Source organism: Aquarana catesbeiana, linkage group LG05 (assembly GCF_042186555.1).
Source record: "Aquarana catesbeiana isolate 2022-GZ linkage group LG05, ASM4218655v1, whole genome shotgun sequence".
In the NCBI taxonomy this organism is placed as follows: Eukaryota; Metazoa; Chordata; class Amphibia; order Anura; family Ranidae; genus Aquarana; species Aquarana catesbeiana.
In genome coordinates, this window is record NC_133328.1 from 556,000,853 (window position 1) to 556,016,354 (window position 15,502).

Consider the following 15,502-nt stretch of genomic DNA (forward strand, 5'->3'; position numbering starts at 1 on the left):
GCTCACTGATTTTGTCTGAAGTCTACACTAGAATACAAGTCAGATTGTAGGCATCCACTGTAACAAGCATTTCATTTTTTGGTGGGATACTCCCAAAGAGTTAATCATGTCTAAAGAGATGCAAACACCAACAGTTTTCTCATTAGAACCCTGCAAGTGCATCAGCTGAATAATAATGAAAGTCTCTCCCATTCAGATTCACTCTGCACATTGACATAACTAAATAAACAGCTATTTCTTCAGTGCAACAAAAGGCAGGAATCTGCAACAAAGTTTGTTAAAACCCATCCAATGTACATAGATCACCCAGAGGAGAATGTTTTTTTTTTTTCTAAACAAAAGTGGAGTTACTCTTTAAATACTAAAAAATATTATAAGAAATAGGACATACAAGATATACAGTAAATATACCTTCAAGAAAAAAAAGATTAGAAACCTCGGCGGGGCCCTGCCAGAAAAAAAAAAATTTCAATCTGTTGTATAACAGCCACCGTCCTAGTAAATAAGAAGAAAAAAAAATCATAAATGTTGATAATTGAAAAAGTATTAGTAGTGACTGTGCCAGATCACGATTAACTGATGAGATAAAGCTGTTGCTCTTTTCAGTATGCTCTGCTTGCAAGTATACAACAGCTTTTGATATGCAGTGTGTGGGATAGTGACCATATGTCTTCATTAAAGCATATCTAAAAAAGCAAAAAAAGCAAAAATGTAATATATTGAAGCTTGCTATACTTACAGTAGATGTGGTGGCTGCATTCGTTTTATTTTTAGGCTTTTTTCCTTTATTTTAACCTGGTTATCCAGCCAGTAAGTCTGTTATTTTCAAACTTTTAGCAGAGCAAGCTGACCAAAAAAAGTAGCTCTTAGAGGGTTGAAACAAACCATTTAAAGGAGAAAAAATGGTGTCTGTAACAGCTTAAAAAATGTTAACTGGAGTTCAGTTCTAATTTCTTGGCCAAGTACATCTTAATCTGCTAGTCCATCTAACGCTACTCTCTCCGCTGATTGAGGCTGGAGTTCAGTTCTAATTTCTTGGCCAAGTACATCTTAATCTGCTAGTCCATCTAACGCTACTCTCTCCGCTGATTGAGGCTGGGTTCACACTATTGCAAATTAGATGCAGGTTTTCCCCGCATCCAATTCACATGACAGTAGAGTGTGACCGGATCTCAATAGAGCCAGTTCACACATCTCCGGGGCGGTTGCAGAGCGCACAGCAGAAGAGTCCTGTGCATATTTGGCTCCATTTCAGGTCCGAATTCAGCCAACTTGGATGCACCGGACCCCTGCTGCGAGCCGCACCGCACTCTGTGTGAACCCAGCCTGACAATGCTGCCATCCATGGGTGTCTCCGTTGCTGCTCCTTAAAGTGGAGACACCCTAAAACAGGAAGTATGTTACTGGCAGGATCACCAAGTGAAAATGAAGGGGGGAAAAAAACCTTAAAAAAATAAAACCAATGTAGCCACTCCATCCCAGAATTGGTAAGCTACACTATATTATTTTTGCAGTTTAGATGCACTTTAAGCTCTTGTTCTGTATGAAGAACATGGATTGATTGACCATAACGTTATGATTCGTACTATACCACATTTCTGACTGGGTGGAACTCTCAGACCCCTTTCACACTGAGGAGTTTTCAGGCATTTTAGCCCTAGAAATAGCCTCATGATCTTTTTTAGACATCCACAACGTCTGCTTCCAGAACTTCTACTTTTTCAGGACAACAATGTTATTAATAGTGAAAATTATTTCCATACTTGTCACAAACAGGATGTATACTTGTAGGATAGTTTGCAAGATCAACATCTACATGTACAGCAAAGTTTTATAAAGGTCTCAATGCTTTGTATGTGCCTTTTGGCACCTAGAAGAGATGCCGCAGCAGGACTAGACATGTGCTGTGTTTTGGTCCAAATATTAATTTGGACAAATTTTGGCTTATACATTCGAATCTCTGAATGAAATAATAACAAATTTAGTTGAAATTTGTTTAATTTTGTTTTGTTTATTCGCTTTCTAAGCAATTCCAAATTTTAGGAACGATTCTAATTCAGATCGGTCAAAAATGTTTGACGGATTTGAATAGCTGGTTGTTAAGGAGAGGCCTGGGAAGCCGGCTGCCATGCCATAAAACCGATGACTCATCAGCTGTCAGTGGGTTTCCCTACCGACAGCTGAATGTAAAAAAATACCTGCAATTAAATATTTATTTAAAAAAACGGCATGCCCCCCCAATGCATACCAGGCCCTTCGGGTCTGGTACAGAGTTTAAGAGGAACCCCATGCCATAATGTAAACAAATGCGGGGTGGGGTCCCCACCAAAATCCATACCAGACCCTTATCCAAGTTTTTATTAATTTAATGGTCATTTATTGGTCTATGCGACAGGGAGCTCCCATCACCCGCTTCTCTGCACTTCCTCCTTTTCAACCCCCATCCTATCCCACCATGGAATGACATCACTTCCGCTTCTGGAAACAGATGGCTTCCCACCAAATGCACCTTGCGCTCCACTGTGATGTAACCACACTACTTTTGGGTATTCCTAATATCAATGCCCCAGCTGAGGTATCCACATTTCAACCTGAAGTGCATCTGGAACCTAATCTTTAAGAACATACCACAGCTACATGGCCGGAAGTCTGCCAGAGAGTCCGTCCTGATTCTGAATGCTGCTCCCACATTAAATGAGTAAAAGCACACCTTTAAAGCGTTTGTAAACCAAACATTTCATATTCCTCATACTGTAAGTGCCTGCTGTACCATGAACTTGTATGAGAAAGTATCCTCTTCACTTTGTATTGTTTTCTTTGTGAGAAATCCCTTGGGTTCCTGCCAGTCCCTCTGCTTTCCTAATAAAAACTGACCACACTAAGCAAGAGAACACACTGTAGTCAGTTCTCTAGCTGTGCTGGAAACTCAGTGTGCTCCCCTCAAATGATCAGACTTGTCCTGACACCCCCCCACTGCACAGCCATTCACTGGGAAGCTCAGTGCGCTACAGCTTCTCCTCACACCCCCCCCCCCCCCCCCCCAGTTCATATGCAGCTGAGAACAGAAGGGAATGTGATCACTTATAAAAATGTTAAAATATATTTATAAGGGGTTTTTTTTTATATCAATACAGAAATGTTTTGCCTTTTTATTTCAATTTTAAACTGAATTGGTTGTTTTACAAGATGCGGGTTCACAATCACTTTAAGGGTTACAATCTTAGGTCCGCCCACAGCTGTAAACACTTAAAAGCCAGCAGCTACACATACTGCAGCTGCTGGCTTTTAATATTAGGACACTTACCTGTCCTGGAGTCCAGCAATGTCGGCACCGCCGCTGATGTTTCCATCAGCTGTTGGGTGCTGCCACCATCATTGCGGGTAAGGGAACCCGGCAGTGTAGCCTTACAGTTTCACGCCAAGAACCCTACTGTGCATGCGCAAGGCTCCGCTCCTCTTTCCTACTGGCCCGGCGGCAGGGGAAGGAGGAGGGAGCCGAGCGGTGACGTCAACAACCGTGGCTGTGGTTCCCGAAAGTGGGAACAGGATACATGTCAAAGACGGGTATCCACTCCCCCTCCCCCCTCCCCCCTGAAAGGTGCCAAATGTGGCACCGGTGGGGGGGGGGGGAGACAAATGAGTGGAACGCCACTTTAAGAATACACTAACATAATCATCCTGTGACATATATCTAACTATATACAATCGATTCTTTTGGAGCAGCCTGAGGAAGTGAGGAACCTCATATATTAATCTTTAATAAAATGGTTTAAAACTCATTTGCTCATTTAAGCGTGGAGGAATATTACCTTTTTAGGTTGAAGATCTATTGGGTCTCTTTTTGTAAGAATCTATTAAACCCCCCCCCCCCCTCCCCTAAAATTGGGTTGATTCTGTCAAGGACTATAAATGATAGAACCACAGGCCTATAACAATAGTGGAAGGAAAAGTGTCTAACATTTGGTGTATGAAGATTACCACTAGAAATGGCATATCTATGATTATGTATTTCCTTCCAGAAATTTCAATTTGTTTTGTAGCAGGCTCCTCAGTGGCACCTTAATATATAGACAATTCAAATTGTATGACAGTTTTCACAATGTTGTGGCATGTATTTTTTACCATTTGGCAATATTGTTTTTCCATACAAATGTATGGAATGCACACAGTGGCCACATTTAAATGAGCCATGTGGCAGCTTACCACTAGGGATGAGCTCGATGTTCCGGTCGAACATAAGTTCGATTCGAAGATTGGGTGTTCGCCCATTCGCCGAAGAACGAACATTATGGGGCGTTCGCGGTAAATTTGAGTGCCACGGAACACCCCATAATGCAGTGCGAGATCGCAGTGCATTGCTGTATGATGATTGGCCAAAGCATGTACCTAACCTGCAAGCATGCACCATACCACTTTATAAAGATGCTGATTTGAAACTAGATGTGTTCTTCTACCTTAGTTTTGCCGCTGGATATATGCTTATGTGTCCAGAGACGGCCAAAAATAAGAAAAAATAAACAGAAACAAAATGTGACATTTTGATGCTCCAAAGATAATATACTGTACAACTATACTATATATATTGTTTCCAGTTTTTAGCATACTAAATATAAGCGCAATCATTTCATCTTCACTTTTAAAAATCATTAATGAAACCCTGTCGGGTCTCTAAATGTTTTGAGCTAACAGGTCCCAACAGAAGAAAACATACAGTATACGCACCTCTCCGTTGGCCCATTCTCCTGCCACTTCTCTGTTCCAGTGCAGCAACCTCAGAAAGCTTCTTTGGCAATTCATACTTTCCAGATTATTGGTTGTCTGTGTCACCCCCTGGTTCCTTCATCCAAACCCTTACATCATTGCTGATTCCTGCAGTGCACAGTGCTGTAGATTGGGAAAGGAGAAAAAGGGTTAGGAGAAGCACCTCATCTGAGGGGTCCTGCAATTCCCTGTATGGTAACACTCCATCGGAAAGATGGATGGCCAGCACTAGTAACTAATCAGGCTCTACAGTAGTGCACATGTGCTGGCATAGCTGCATTGGGCCTGGTTGACTGGGAACAGTATACACTCAAGCTTCAGATGTGTTTTTCCTGTGGACTGTTATTTACATGCAGAGCTTCAAAATCCGTTGTGTGTGTGTATAGGTTGTGGAGGGTTAATTTTTGTGTACAACATTGTAATTCATTTTTTTGCATTCACTTAATAGGGGAAGAAGTGACATACAATAATGACCGGAAAAACACAGACTAGCAACGTCACCAACAAGAATGATCCGAGGTCAATCAATTCCCGGGTCTTTATTGGCAACCTGAACACTGGTATTGTGAAAAAGAGTGACATTGAAGGTATATTTGCCAAATATGGGAAAATAGTTGGATGCTCGGTGCACAAAGGATATGCTTTTGTACAATACGTCAGTGAAAGACATGCAAGAGCTGCAGTGGCTGGAGAAAATGCACGGATTTTAGGGGGTCAGCCGCTCGGTAAGTCCATTTTTAATTGATACCACCATGCTTAGTTTTTGGTTTTGTGTATTATTTTATTACACCTTGATGCAAAATGGTTTAATAATAGAGGCAATCAGTGCAGCTGTGTTTCCCATTTTTGAAATGAAACCTACTGTATAATCTATTTACCAAGATAAAATTCTTATTTAAAATGTGCAAAATTATAAACGCAACACTTTTGTGTTTGCCCCTATTTGTGAGCTGAATGCAAAGATCTACAGCTTTTTGTAGACTCTTTTGTACACAAAAGACCTATGGCAGACAGCGTTTTTGGCATTGTGTGGGTGAGTGGAATTCTGATGTCAACATTGTGGATCGAGTGGCCCATGGTGACGGTGGGGTTATGGTATGGGCAGGCGTATGCTAAGGACAATGAAGACAGGTGCATTTTATTAATGGCTTCTTGAATGAACAGAGATACCGTGACAAGATCGTGAGGCCAATTGTTGTGTAATTTATCCATGACAATCACCTCATGTTGCAGCATGATAATACACGGCCCCATGTTGCAAGGATCTGTACACAATTCCTGGAAAGCTGAAAAAATCTCAGTTCTTGCATGGCCAGCATACTCACTGGACATGTCACCCATTGAGCATGTTTGGGATGCTCTGGATTGGCATATACGACAGCGTGTTCCAGTTCCTGCCAATATCCAAAAACTTTGCACAGCCATTGAAGAGGAATGGACCAATATTCTACAAGCCACAATCAACAACCTAATCAACTCTATGCGAAGGAGATGTGTTGCACTGTGTGAGGCAACTGGTGGTCACACCAGATACTGACTGGTTTTTGGACTCCCCCGACCCCCCCAATACAGTAAAACTGCACATTTTAGAGTGGCCTTTAATGTGGCCAGCCTAAGGCACACCTGTGCAATAATCATGCTGTCTAATCAGCATCTTGATATGCCACACCTGTGAGGTGGATGGATTATCTCAGCAAAGGAGAAGTGCTCACTAACACAGATTTAGACAGATTTCTGAACAATATTTGAGAGAAATAGGCCTTTTGTGTACATAGAAAAAGTCTAGATCTTTGTGTTCAGCTCATCATAAATAGGGGCAAACACAAAAGTGTTGCATTTATAATTGCTCAGTGTAGATTTGTACCTTTTTTTTTTTTTTCTTTTTTTTTTTTTTTGCATATACTCAATAAAAACTAGTTTTTATTGAGTATATGCAAATAAATGTACATCCACATAGGAATATTTTGAATACAGGAGTACACATCTGAAATGTCACATCGGCAAACAACAGAAGTATAGGAAAGTACACTGAACTAATGGATCAAATGCATCTACAGTGAATACATTTAGAAATTTGGCAAGGGACAGATAGCATAATACCAGTTAACATATAACTAAACTGTAAATAATACAGTAGCTTGACCTCCAAGGAAAAAAATTGTCAGACTCACCCATGTTTTTAAGCATAATAAACTGGAGGGTCTGTGCATGCAAAAAAACATCGACCAGGTTGCGTTTGCGCTTAATAAACCATGTGGTTGTCAAATAATAGATACATCCATCACGACAATAAACAAATAAGGAAACGTTGTTGTAGAATCCGTTATCAAGAAAAGGAGAGAGTCCACAGTGTCCTGTGTATCTGGCTAGGGCTCCCAAATTTTATAATTTTATCTGCAACCCTCAGTTGCAGATACCTTGGGAGATAAGATCCAGGTCCATGTTATTATCTCCTGCCAGTGTTACGAGGCTGGAGGCAAAATCTTTTACTTTCATAATAATTTGAGAGATGAAGGTTGACCCTGGTTTGGGCAGTAAATATTAGCAAGAAGGCACTGAATGTTTTCTAAAATCCCTTAGCCCTTTTCTAAAAAAAAAATCTCCCGTGGTTGTCCCCTATGATATCTAACAATGTGAAAGAGGTATCCTTTTGGAAACCACTTTTAGCCTTTTTGGTGTCTGCTGTCTGCTAAATCTGCTGCCTTTTTTATATTACAAATATAAATAGAGTTAGCTGCCTTTAGTATCATGTCCTTCTTAGGTAATTGTTTCAGAATTTTTGTAGGCTGTTGTGGTTGGACTGATGAAATTGTATACAGGTGTAGGAATCATAGGTTTTCCCCCAGGCCTACCATGTTTTTTGTAAAATCCAGCCTTGACAGATTATTAATGTAGAATTCTGAATTTATATTGTAAAAAAATCTAAATGTGAAACAAAAGAAAAAAATGTGCTAAGGCTCCTAAACAACAATGTATTAAAGCAGCTGACACAATAACCCAATAAATGGTATACATAAATCAAGAAACATACGTTGTAGTGCATAAAATATCACGTGTATATAACATGCAAGTATTTCATATATTAAAGTGTGCTTATAACGAAGAACCCATATATCAATGTATAATTAAATGAAGTCATAGGTGTGCGTAGCCTATTGTATTAGGGTGTGCACCTCAAAGCTCCAACACATATGCCTTTGTGACATATTAACCGGCCTCTTCCCCACTCGTCATCCTAAAACAATGGGGGGGGGGGAGCAGGTGAGCACACAGGGGGACCTGGGCAGCAGAAAGAAAAGGAACTGGGACAAGAGGGGTGGCATACATTGGTACCAATCCCCTGTATTTTCCTCCCGTGGCAGCTGAATATCAGCGAGAGGAAGAGGAGGAGAAGCCTACTTTCAGCTGCTGCAGAAATAAATACAGATCGGTCCATTAATTTCCACTCCAGCCGCCTATCCTGTCCAGGTTCTGGGGGTCGGCAAGTAAGGATCGCGGCTTACCTGTCACTTGCCAACTCCAGGATTAGGGTGTGCCCAGGCACACCTGGCACACCCCTTGCGCATGCCTATGAATGAAGTGAAAAACAAAGTCCCTTTAAAGAACCAATAAAGTCCACAGGTGTATTTGTGAATTGAAAAAACTGTGTATTTGTGGATATCAACAAAAATCCCCAAGCATTTCAGCAGAAAGAACCCACCACAGTGAATGGGGGCTTACCAGATTCTAGTGACCCTTACAAGAGAGGTCTCAAAGGGCATTATGGCAATCCACACACAGCCTTAAAGCCTATATAGAATATAGTGAAGCTCCACACAGGCAAGGGTTATTAAAAGGAGACAAAGAACACCTAAAATTTTTTACCAAATATCCATGTACATTTAATTATACATTGATATATGGATTTTTCATTATAAGCATACTTTAATATACTTGCGTGTTATATACACATGATATTTTATGCGCTGCACTGTAAGTTTCTTATAAAAATATAAATGCTCTATTCATTTTATAAAAAAAAATATTCATTATACAGTAGACCCCTAATTGCTGGTAACCAATGTGCTTAAAGTGCTTTTGAGAGTAATAATGTAATCTACAAATAGACCATAAGATTTTAATTTACTCAGAATGGACACATCAGTTTAGCATTACTTTCCCAAATAGATCTTATGTATCAGTGAGGATGTATCTATTTCTTTAATCAACGTTCATATATCAGATCAACATTAGAAATATGTAAGTTTGATTTTTCTTTCTGTTACTTTGGAAATATACATGCTGTTGTAACAACCCAAAGCTTGAGGAAATCTGTTCATTATCTCATTTAACGATAAGTGCTGTAAATGACATGTACCAATAACACTTATATTGAGTGGTTAAACGTGAAAGTGTTTGTAAACCCCAACAATGAACTTTACTTATTTACTCTCTTTTGGTATGTTGCATATGCCATCGGAAGAGGTGTCTTTTAACCGTTCGATAAGTGCAAAAAATACTTGTTGATTTTGGCAAAAATCTTGTGATCTGATCATTTTTGGTGATCTCTAACGGTAGTTATGGAGATGAAGAGTGATCTGTTTTTTTGGGGTTTTTTTTTTACAATCCATTGGAAATTAAGTAGGTGGAGCTGACACCACGTGCTAAGGAATCAGATTTGCATTGTCATTTCAAAGAGAAATGTAGGTGACATTATATTTCTGGCACATCAACAGTTATTTTTCTCTGTCCAGTATGTTGAAAGTGATAAAACATGAAGAAATGTGCATGAACTGCAGAGATGTACTAAATGTTTTTTTTTTCCATGACATGAGCTTTAACAAATGATTATTCATGCCATTTACCAAACAAATACAACATTCTTCTTCAATAGCTGCATAGAAATAGGGTTCTTTTCAGCTACCTAATAAGCTTGCTTTATGTGTTTTGTGATATGCTTAGTACTGTTTGGCAATTCAGCTACATATATGCAAGGACATACACAGCGTGTCCTTGAGCTTGTTTAGAGTAGCTTATAGGCTGTTAATATTAAATTTATAAAGAATATTTGCCACCCACAAAAACTGTCTCCCTTTACCTCTGTTCTGTCCTTTGATAGCCTTTCTCTCAATGCAGGGCTGTATGTTCTGCAATGCTGCAGTCATTCTTGGCCGGGAGAAAAAAATTGTCCTGGCACACTACCTTTATTAATAAAGCACTGTGTTATTACAATGGAATTTTATAGATAATAATTTTATAGTTATAGTGTAACTTCATTATAAATGATTCAGGTATTTTTAAATGAAAGTGAATGTTGAAATACAATAGATTGGATATTTTACAGACCTTGGCATATCATTTAACAACTTTGGGTGAATTGTAAATGAGAGTCCTAGATTTAATTAAAAAAGGCTTTCAGTCCAGTTTGAAATCAACACACACATGCGCACACACATATATATTTAAAGGGTAACATTCCTTTACTTTACAGTAATTGTAAACCTCTGAAATGAAAAATGAACAAAGCATATCTTCCTTACATGAGTGCTGCGAGTACACGTGGACTGTATTGTTGAGTATTAGTTTCAGGAAGCAAGTTGTTAGGTAATTTTGGATAGGGTATAATCCCCTATCTTCATTAAATTAGTAGGTACGATGACCGACGGGTGTGGAGCTGCGACTCGGTGTACATCTTGCAGTATGTATGCGTTCTGTGGAAAGTGGGGTCCCCCAGGGTTCTGTACTGGGACCAATCTTATTTCATTTGTTCATAAACGACCTGGAGGATGGGGTAAACAGTTCAATCTCTGTATTTGTGGATGATACTAAGCTAAGCAGGGCAATAACTTCTTCACGGGATGTGGAACCCTAGCAAGTAGATCTGAACAAATTAATGGGGTGGGCAACTACATAGCAAACAAGGTTTAATGTGGAAAAATGTAAAATAATGCATTTGAGTGGCAAAAATAATAATGCAATCTACTCACTGGGGGGAGAACCTCTGGGGGAATCTAGGATGGAAAAGGACCTGGGGGTCCTAGTAGATGATAGGCTCAGCAATGGCATGCAAGCTTCTGCTAACAAAGCAAACAGAATATTGGCATGCATTAAAAAGGGGATTAACGCAAGAGATAAAGTGGTAATTCTCCCACTCTACGAGACTCTGATCCGGCCGCACCTGGAGTATGCTGTCCAGTTCTGGGCACCAGTCCTCAGGAAGGATGTACTGGAAATGGAGCGAGTACAAAGAAGGGCAACAAAGCTAATAAAGGGTCTGGAGGATGTTAGTTATGAGGAAAGATTACGAGCACTGAACTTATTCTCTCTGGAGAAGAGACGCTTGAGAGGAGATATGATTTCAATTTACAAATACCATAATGGTGACCCCACAATAGGGATAAAACTTTTTCGCAATAGGGAGTTTAACAAGACACGTGGCCACTCAGTTAAATTAGAAATAAAAAAAAGGTTTAACCCTAAACTGCGTAGAAGGTTCGGTGGTGGTGGTTTCAGCGGGGAGCACCGGTTAATTTAAAAAAACTATTAGATAAGCACCTGAACGATCACAACATACAGGGGTATACAATGTAATACTGACATATAATCACACACATAGGTTGGACTTGATGGACTTGTGTCTTTTTTCAACCTCACCTACTATGTAACTATGTAACTTTATCCTTCTATAGTGTATATTTGCCTCGATACAAAGCAACTAGTTTGAATCCTGTCTGCTCTCTCCTCCCTCTGCTATCTGTCCAAGTAGAATGTGTATACCGCTCAGGTGAGTATTGAATAGCAATCCAGCATAGGTGCCCACCCCGGCTCCCACCACTAACATCAAAGATAAAGAGAAACTTGCCACACACCACCACGGAGCTATTTAAAAATGAATCATTTTATTGTCTTCATAGCCAGAAAAGCAGTACAGGACAATTTGTTGGCGCATTTCACACTGAAATCTAGTGCCTAATTATAATGGCTATGATTAAGCACAAGATGTCAGTGTGAAACGTGTCAATAAATTGTCCTGTCTTGCTTTTCTGGTTATGAAGACAATAAAAAGATTAATTTTGCAATGGCTCCGTGGTGGTGTGTGGCAAGTTTCTCTTTACCTTTGTCTGCTATCTGCATGAGTCACTATTCCAACATGATAACAACCCAAAACACACCTCCAAGATGACCACTGCCTTGCTAAAGAAGCTGAGGATAAAGGTGATGGACTGGCCAAGCATGTCTCCAGACCTAAACCCTATTGAGCATCTGTGGGGCATCCTTAAATGGAAGGTGGACGAGCGCAAGGTCTCTAACATCCACCAGCTCCGTGATGTCGTCATGGAGGAGTGGAAGAGGACTCCAGTGGCAACCTGTGAAGCTCTGGTGAACTCCATCCCCAAGTGGGTTAAGGCAGTGCTGGAAAATAATGGTGGCCAACAAAATATTGACACTTTGGGCCCGATTTGGACATTTTCACTTAGGGGTGTACTCACTTTTGTTGCCAGCTATTTAGACATTAATGGCTGTGTGTTGAGTTATTTTGAGGGGACAGCAAATTTACACTGTTATACCAGCTGTAAACTCACTACTTTACATTGTAGCAAAGTGTCATTTCTTCAGTGTTGTCTCATGAAAAGGTATAATAAAATATTATTATAAACAAAAATGTGAGGGATGTACTGTACTGTACTGTGTGTGTGTGTGTGTGTGTGTGTATATATATATATATATATATATATATATATATATACTGTGTGCATATAACAAACATTTACACAGTCAGGGTGAAAATTGACGTGCTTCCTCTACTATGTAATTCCTGTATTGTCAGTGCCACCTAGTGGATATGATGCATTTTTTCCCCAGAAATACATCAATCAGGGAAAAAAAATATATTGTGGCCACTAGATGGCTTTTCCCTTTTCGTCATTTCAGGACAGCCACAATAGAGAGAGATAGTCTCCTCCCCTTCCTCTGGAAACACTGCGCCAGCCCATAAATTCTCTCCTCCCCTGCCGGACCTCAGTTATTAGTGTTTCCTCCGGTGGGGAGACACTGTGCAGAGGAACCAGGCCGGGTGCAGTCAGGGAGATTGTGGCCTTTCTTTTTAAAGAAACATCCCTAGGGAAGCAGGGGCTTCCAGGATAAAGAGTGGCGGTACATACCGCAGCTGAAGCCACCCCTTCCTTGCTGAGCGCGGCATCAGGTCGTGGGGGACCCCTATCGCGTCCACAGGGCCGCAGCAGGGAGACAGTCCGCTCTCCCTGTACTCTGTACAGGCCGCAAAATTTGGAACCAGCGGGCCGGACGACGGGTGACGTCATTTCCCTTTGACCCGCGACTTCCGGTTCCGGGTCGCAGTGCTGATAGGGGGCCGGGCTCAGGCTGGAGTGAGTCGCTACATGTGGAGACAGTGTGAGACTCTACACAGGCAACCACCTGCAGTCATGTCTGAGGCAGATGCTGCAACTCATACGGACGCTATCTCCAGCCTTCCAAAGGTAAGAGTTCCCTGGGGAAGGGTCCTCTCTATCTAAGGATTGCTCCTCCTCATGTATGGTTCCTTACTTAGAGGGGGGGCAGACCCCGGGGTGGTCAGGGGGTGGGGGGGTGTGTGCAGTTCCCTTAAGGTGGTTCTGGTACACTCCCAGGGTTGTTTCCACTTAAACATGCTGAATGTAATATGTGGTTTTTGTATGTAATTTCAGAAATCTACAGAAAAAACAAAGTCCAATCATGTCTCTAAAAGGAAGTGTGCCTCTTGCAGAGACAGTTTAGGGGAAGCATGGACTAAGATTTTGTGTAAAGAATGCATAGACTCCCTGGTTAAGGAAAGGGAATCTGAACAGCAGTCTGGTTTGGCAGCTTCTGTGAAGGAGCTGTCATCCACCATTTCATCCTATAAAACGTTTTTTGAGATGTTTCAGCTTCCCTCTAAACCCATTCAGCAGGATACAACCCTGCCTCATGCTCAGGGCTCTGCACCTGCCAGATCTTCTAATTTAGTTATGGCAGAGGAAATGTCAGGCCCTTCTGGGGTGGAGCTGAGGCAACCGGACAGTGGCACGTCTGACTCCCATGAGGAGTCAGAAGGGGAAGACCAGGATGGGGAGTCCAGAAAAATCTCCAGGTATAAATTGTCCCTGGATGAGGTGGAAGACCTCTTGGGGGCAATATATACAACCCTCGGTATACACGAGGATAAGAAACCCCTATCCCTCCATGACCTTATGTATAAGGGCTTGGGAGATCAAAAAAGAAAAGTTTTTCCAGTACATGAAGTTCTGGTGGAAACGATTAAAAAGGAGTGGCAGGATCCTGAGAGGAAACCCTTTTTTTCTAGCTCCCTTAAAAGAAGGTTCCCATTTTCAGAGGATCCAGGGTCCATTTGGAATAAAAATCCCAAATTGGACGCCGCCTTCTCTCAGGTCTCTAGACACACAGACCTGGCATTCGAGGATATGGGGGCCTTGTCGGATGTCATGGACAAGAGGATAGACTCACTTCTAAAAAAGACGTGGGACTCAACTGTGGGTAATTTAAAGCCAGAAATGGCTGTTACTGTGGTAGCCCGCAATTTAGAACATTGGCTTTTCCAGATTCAGGAGCATATTGAAGCTGGCACAGCCAAGGAAACTATCCTAGCTTCGTTCCCCACGATTCTGCGAGGAATTGCATACATTGCAGACGCCTCGGCAGAGTCAGTCCGTATGTCGGCCAGATCAGCGGCGCTGGCAAATTCGGCCAGAAGAGCGCTCTGGCTGAAAACTTGGCCGGGGGACACCGCCTCTAAGGTCAAATTGTGCGGGATACCCCTGACAGGTGATCTACTCTTTAGCCCTGGGTTAGAGACGGTCTTAGACCGTACAGCGGACAAAAAGAAGTCCTTTCCGCTTAAACGGAAAGCCCCAGCTCAGGCAAGGAAGGGGTTTCGTCCGAAAAAAGGCAAGGAATCTCCCAAACGAGGGAAGAAAACTTGGGGCCAAAGAGGCAAGGGCAGAGGAGGGGCGATTTTTCGCCCTCCTGAGAAAGCCCGCAAAGATCAATGACTCTCTAGGGACGGTGGGGGCCTTCCTTCCACAGTGGGAGACCCTCTCACCCAATCGATTTATCCTGGGGGTCATAAGAAGGGGGTATCTCTTGGAATTCTCAAAGCCCCCCCCCGCAAAGGTTCCTTGTTACGCAGCTTTCCACCTTCACAGCAAGGGCCGAAGCTTTGGTAGACGCCCTGACGGAACTGGAGATTCAGAACGTAGTTCACAGAGTACCAAAGGGGCAGGAAGGAGAGGGGTTCTATTCCCACGTATTTGTGGTGAAAAAACCCTCGGGGAAATTCAGATTGATTCTGAATTTAAAACCCTTAAACAGGTCAATTTGCTACAAAAGATTCCGCATGGAGTCAATTTTTACGGTCAGGGCCCTGCTGCCACACAACTGTTACATGGTGTCTCTGGACCTCAGAGACGTGTATTTACCTGTCCCTATCGCAGAAACCTCCCAAAAGTTTCTCCGGTTAGTAATAGACCTGAAAGGTACAATACTGCATCTACAGTTTCAAGCACTGCCTTTCGGGCTATCCTCCTCGCCCCGCATATTCACAAAGGTACTGGCAGAGGCGTTGGCCTTCCTGCGACTCCAGGGGGTGTCAGTCATAGCCTATCTGGACGACCTGCTCCTATTTGCAGTATCCCCAGAACAGTTGATCAAGGACCTCGATCTAACAAAGCGGGTACTAACAGGGTTGGGGTGGCTGCTGAACTTAGAA

General features: G+C 41.9%; 1 protein-coding gene across 1 annotated transcript in view; it reads left to right on the forward strand.

The window, feature by feature from the left end:
* The window catches only part of RALYL (RALY RNA binding protein like), a 1,862,755-nt gene that overhangs the window by 1,302,780 nt on the left and 544,473 nt on the right, over nucleotides 1-15,502 (forward strand). Inside the window, exon 5 of the mRNA XM_073631886.1 lies at nucleotides 5,210-5,486. Within this exon, the coding sequence (XP_073487987.1) occupies nucleotides 5,231-5,486 (256 nt within the window). The 5' untranslated portion in view covers nucleotides 5,210-5,230. The remainder of the gene's footprint in view (nucleotides 1-5,209; nucleotides 5,487-15,502) is intronic.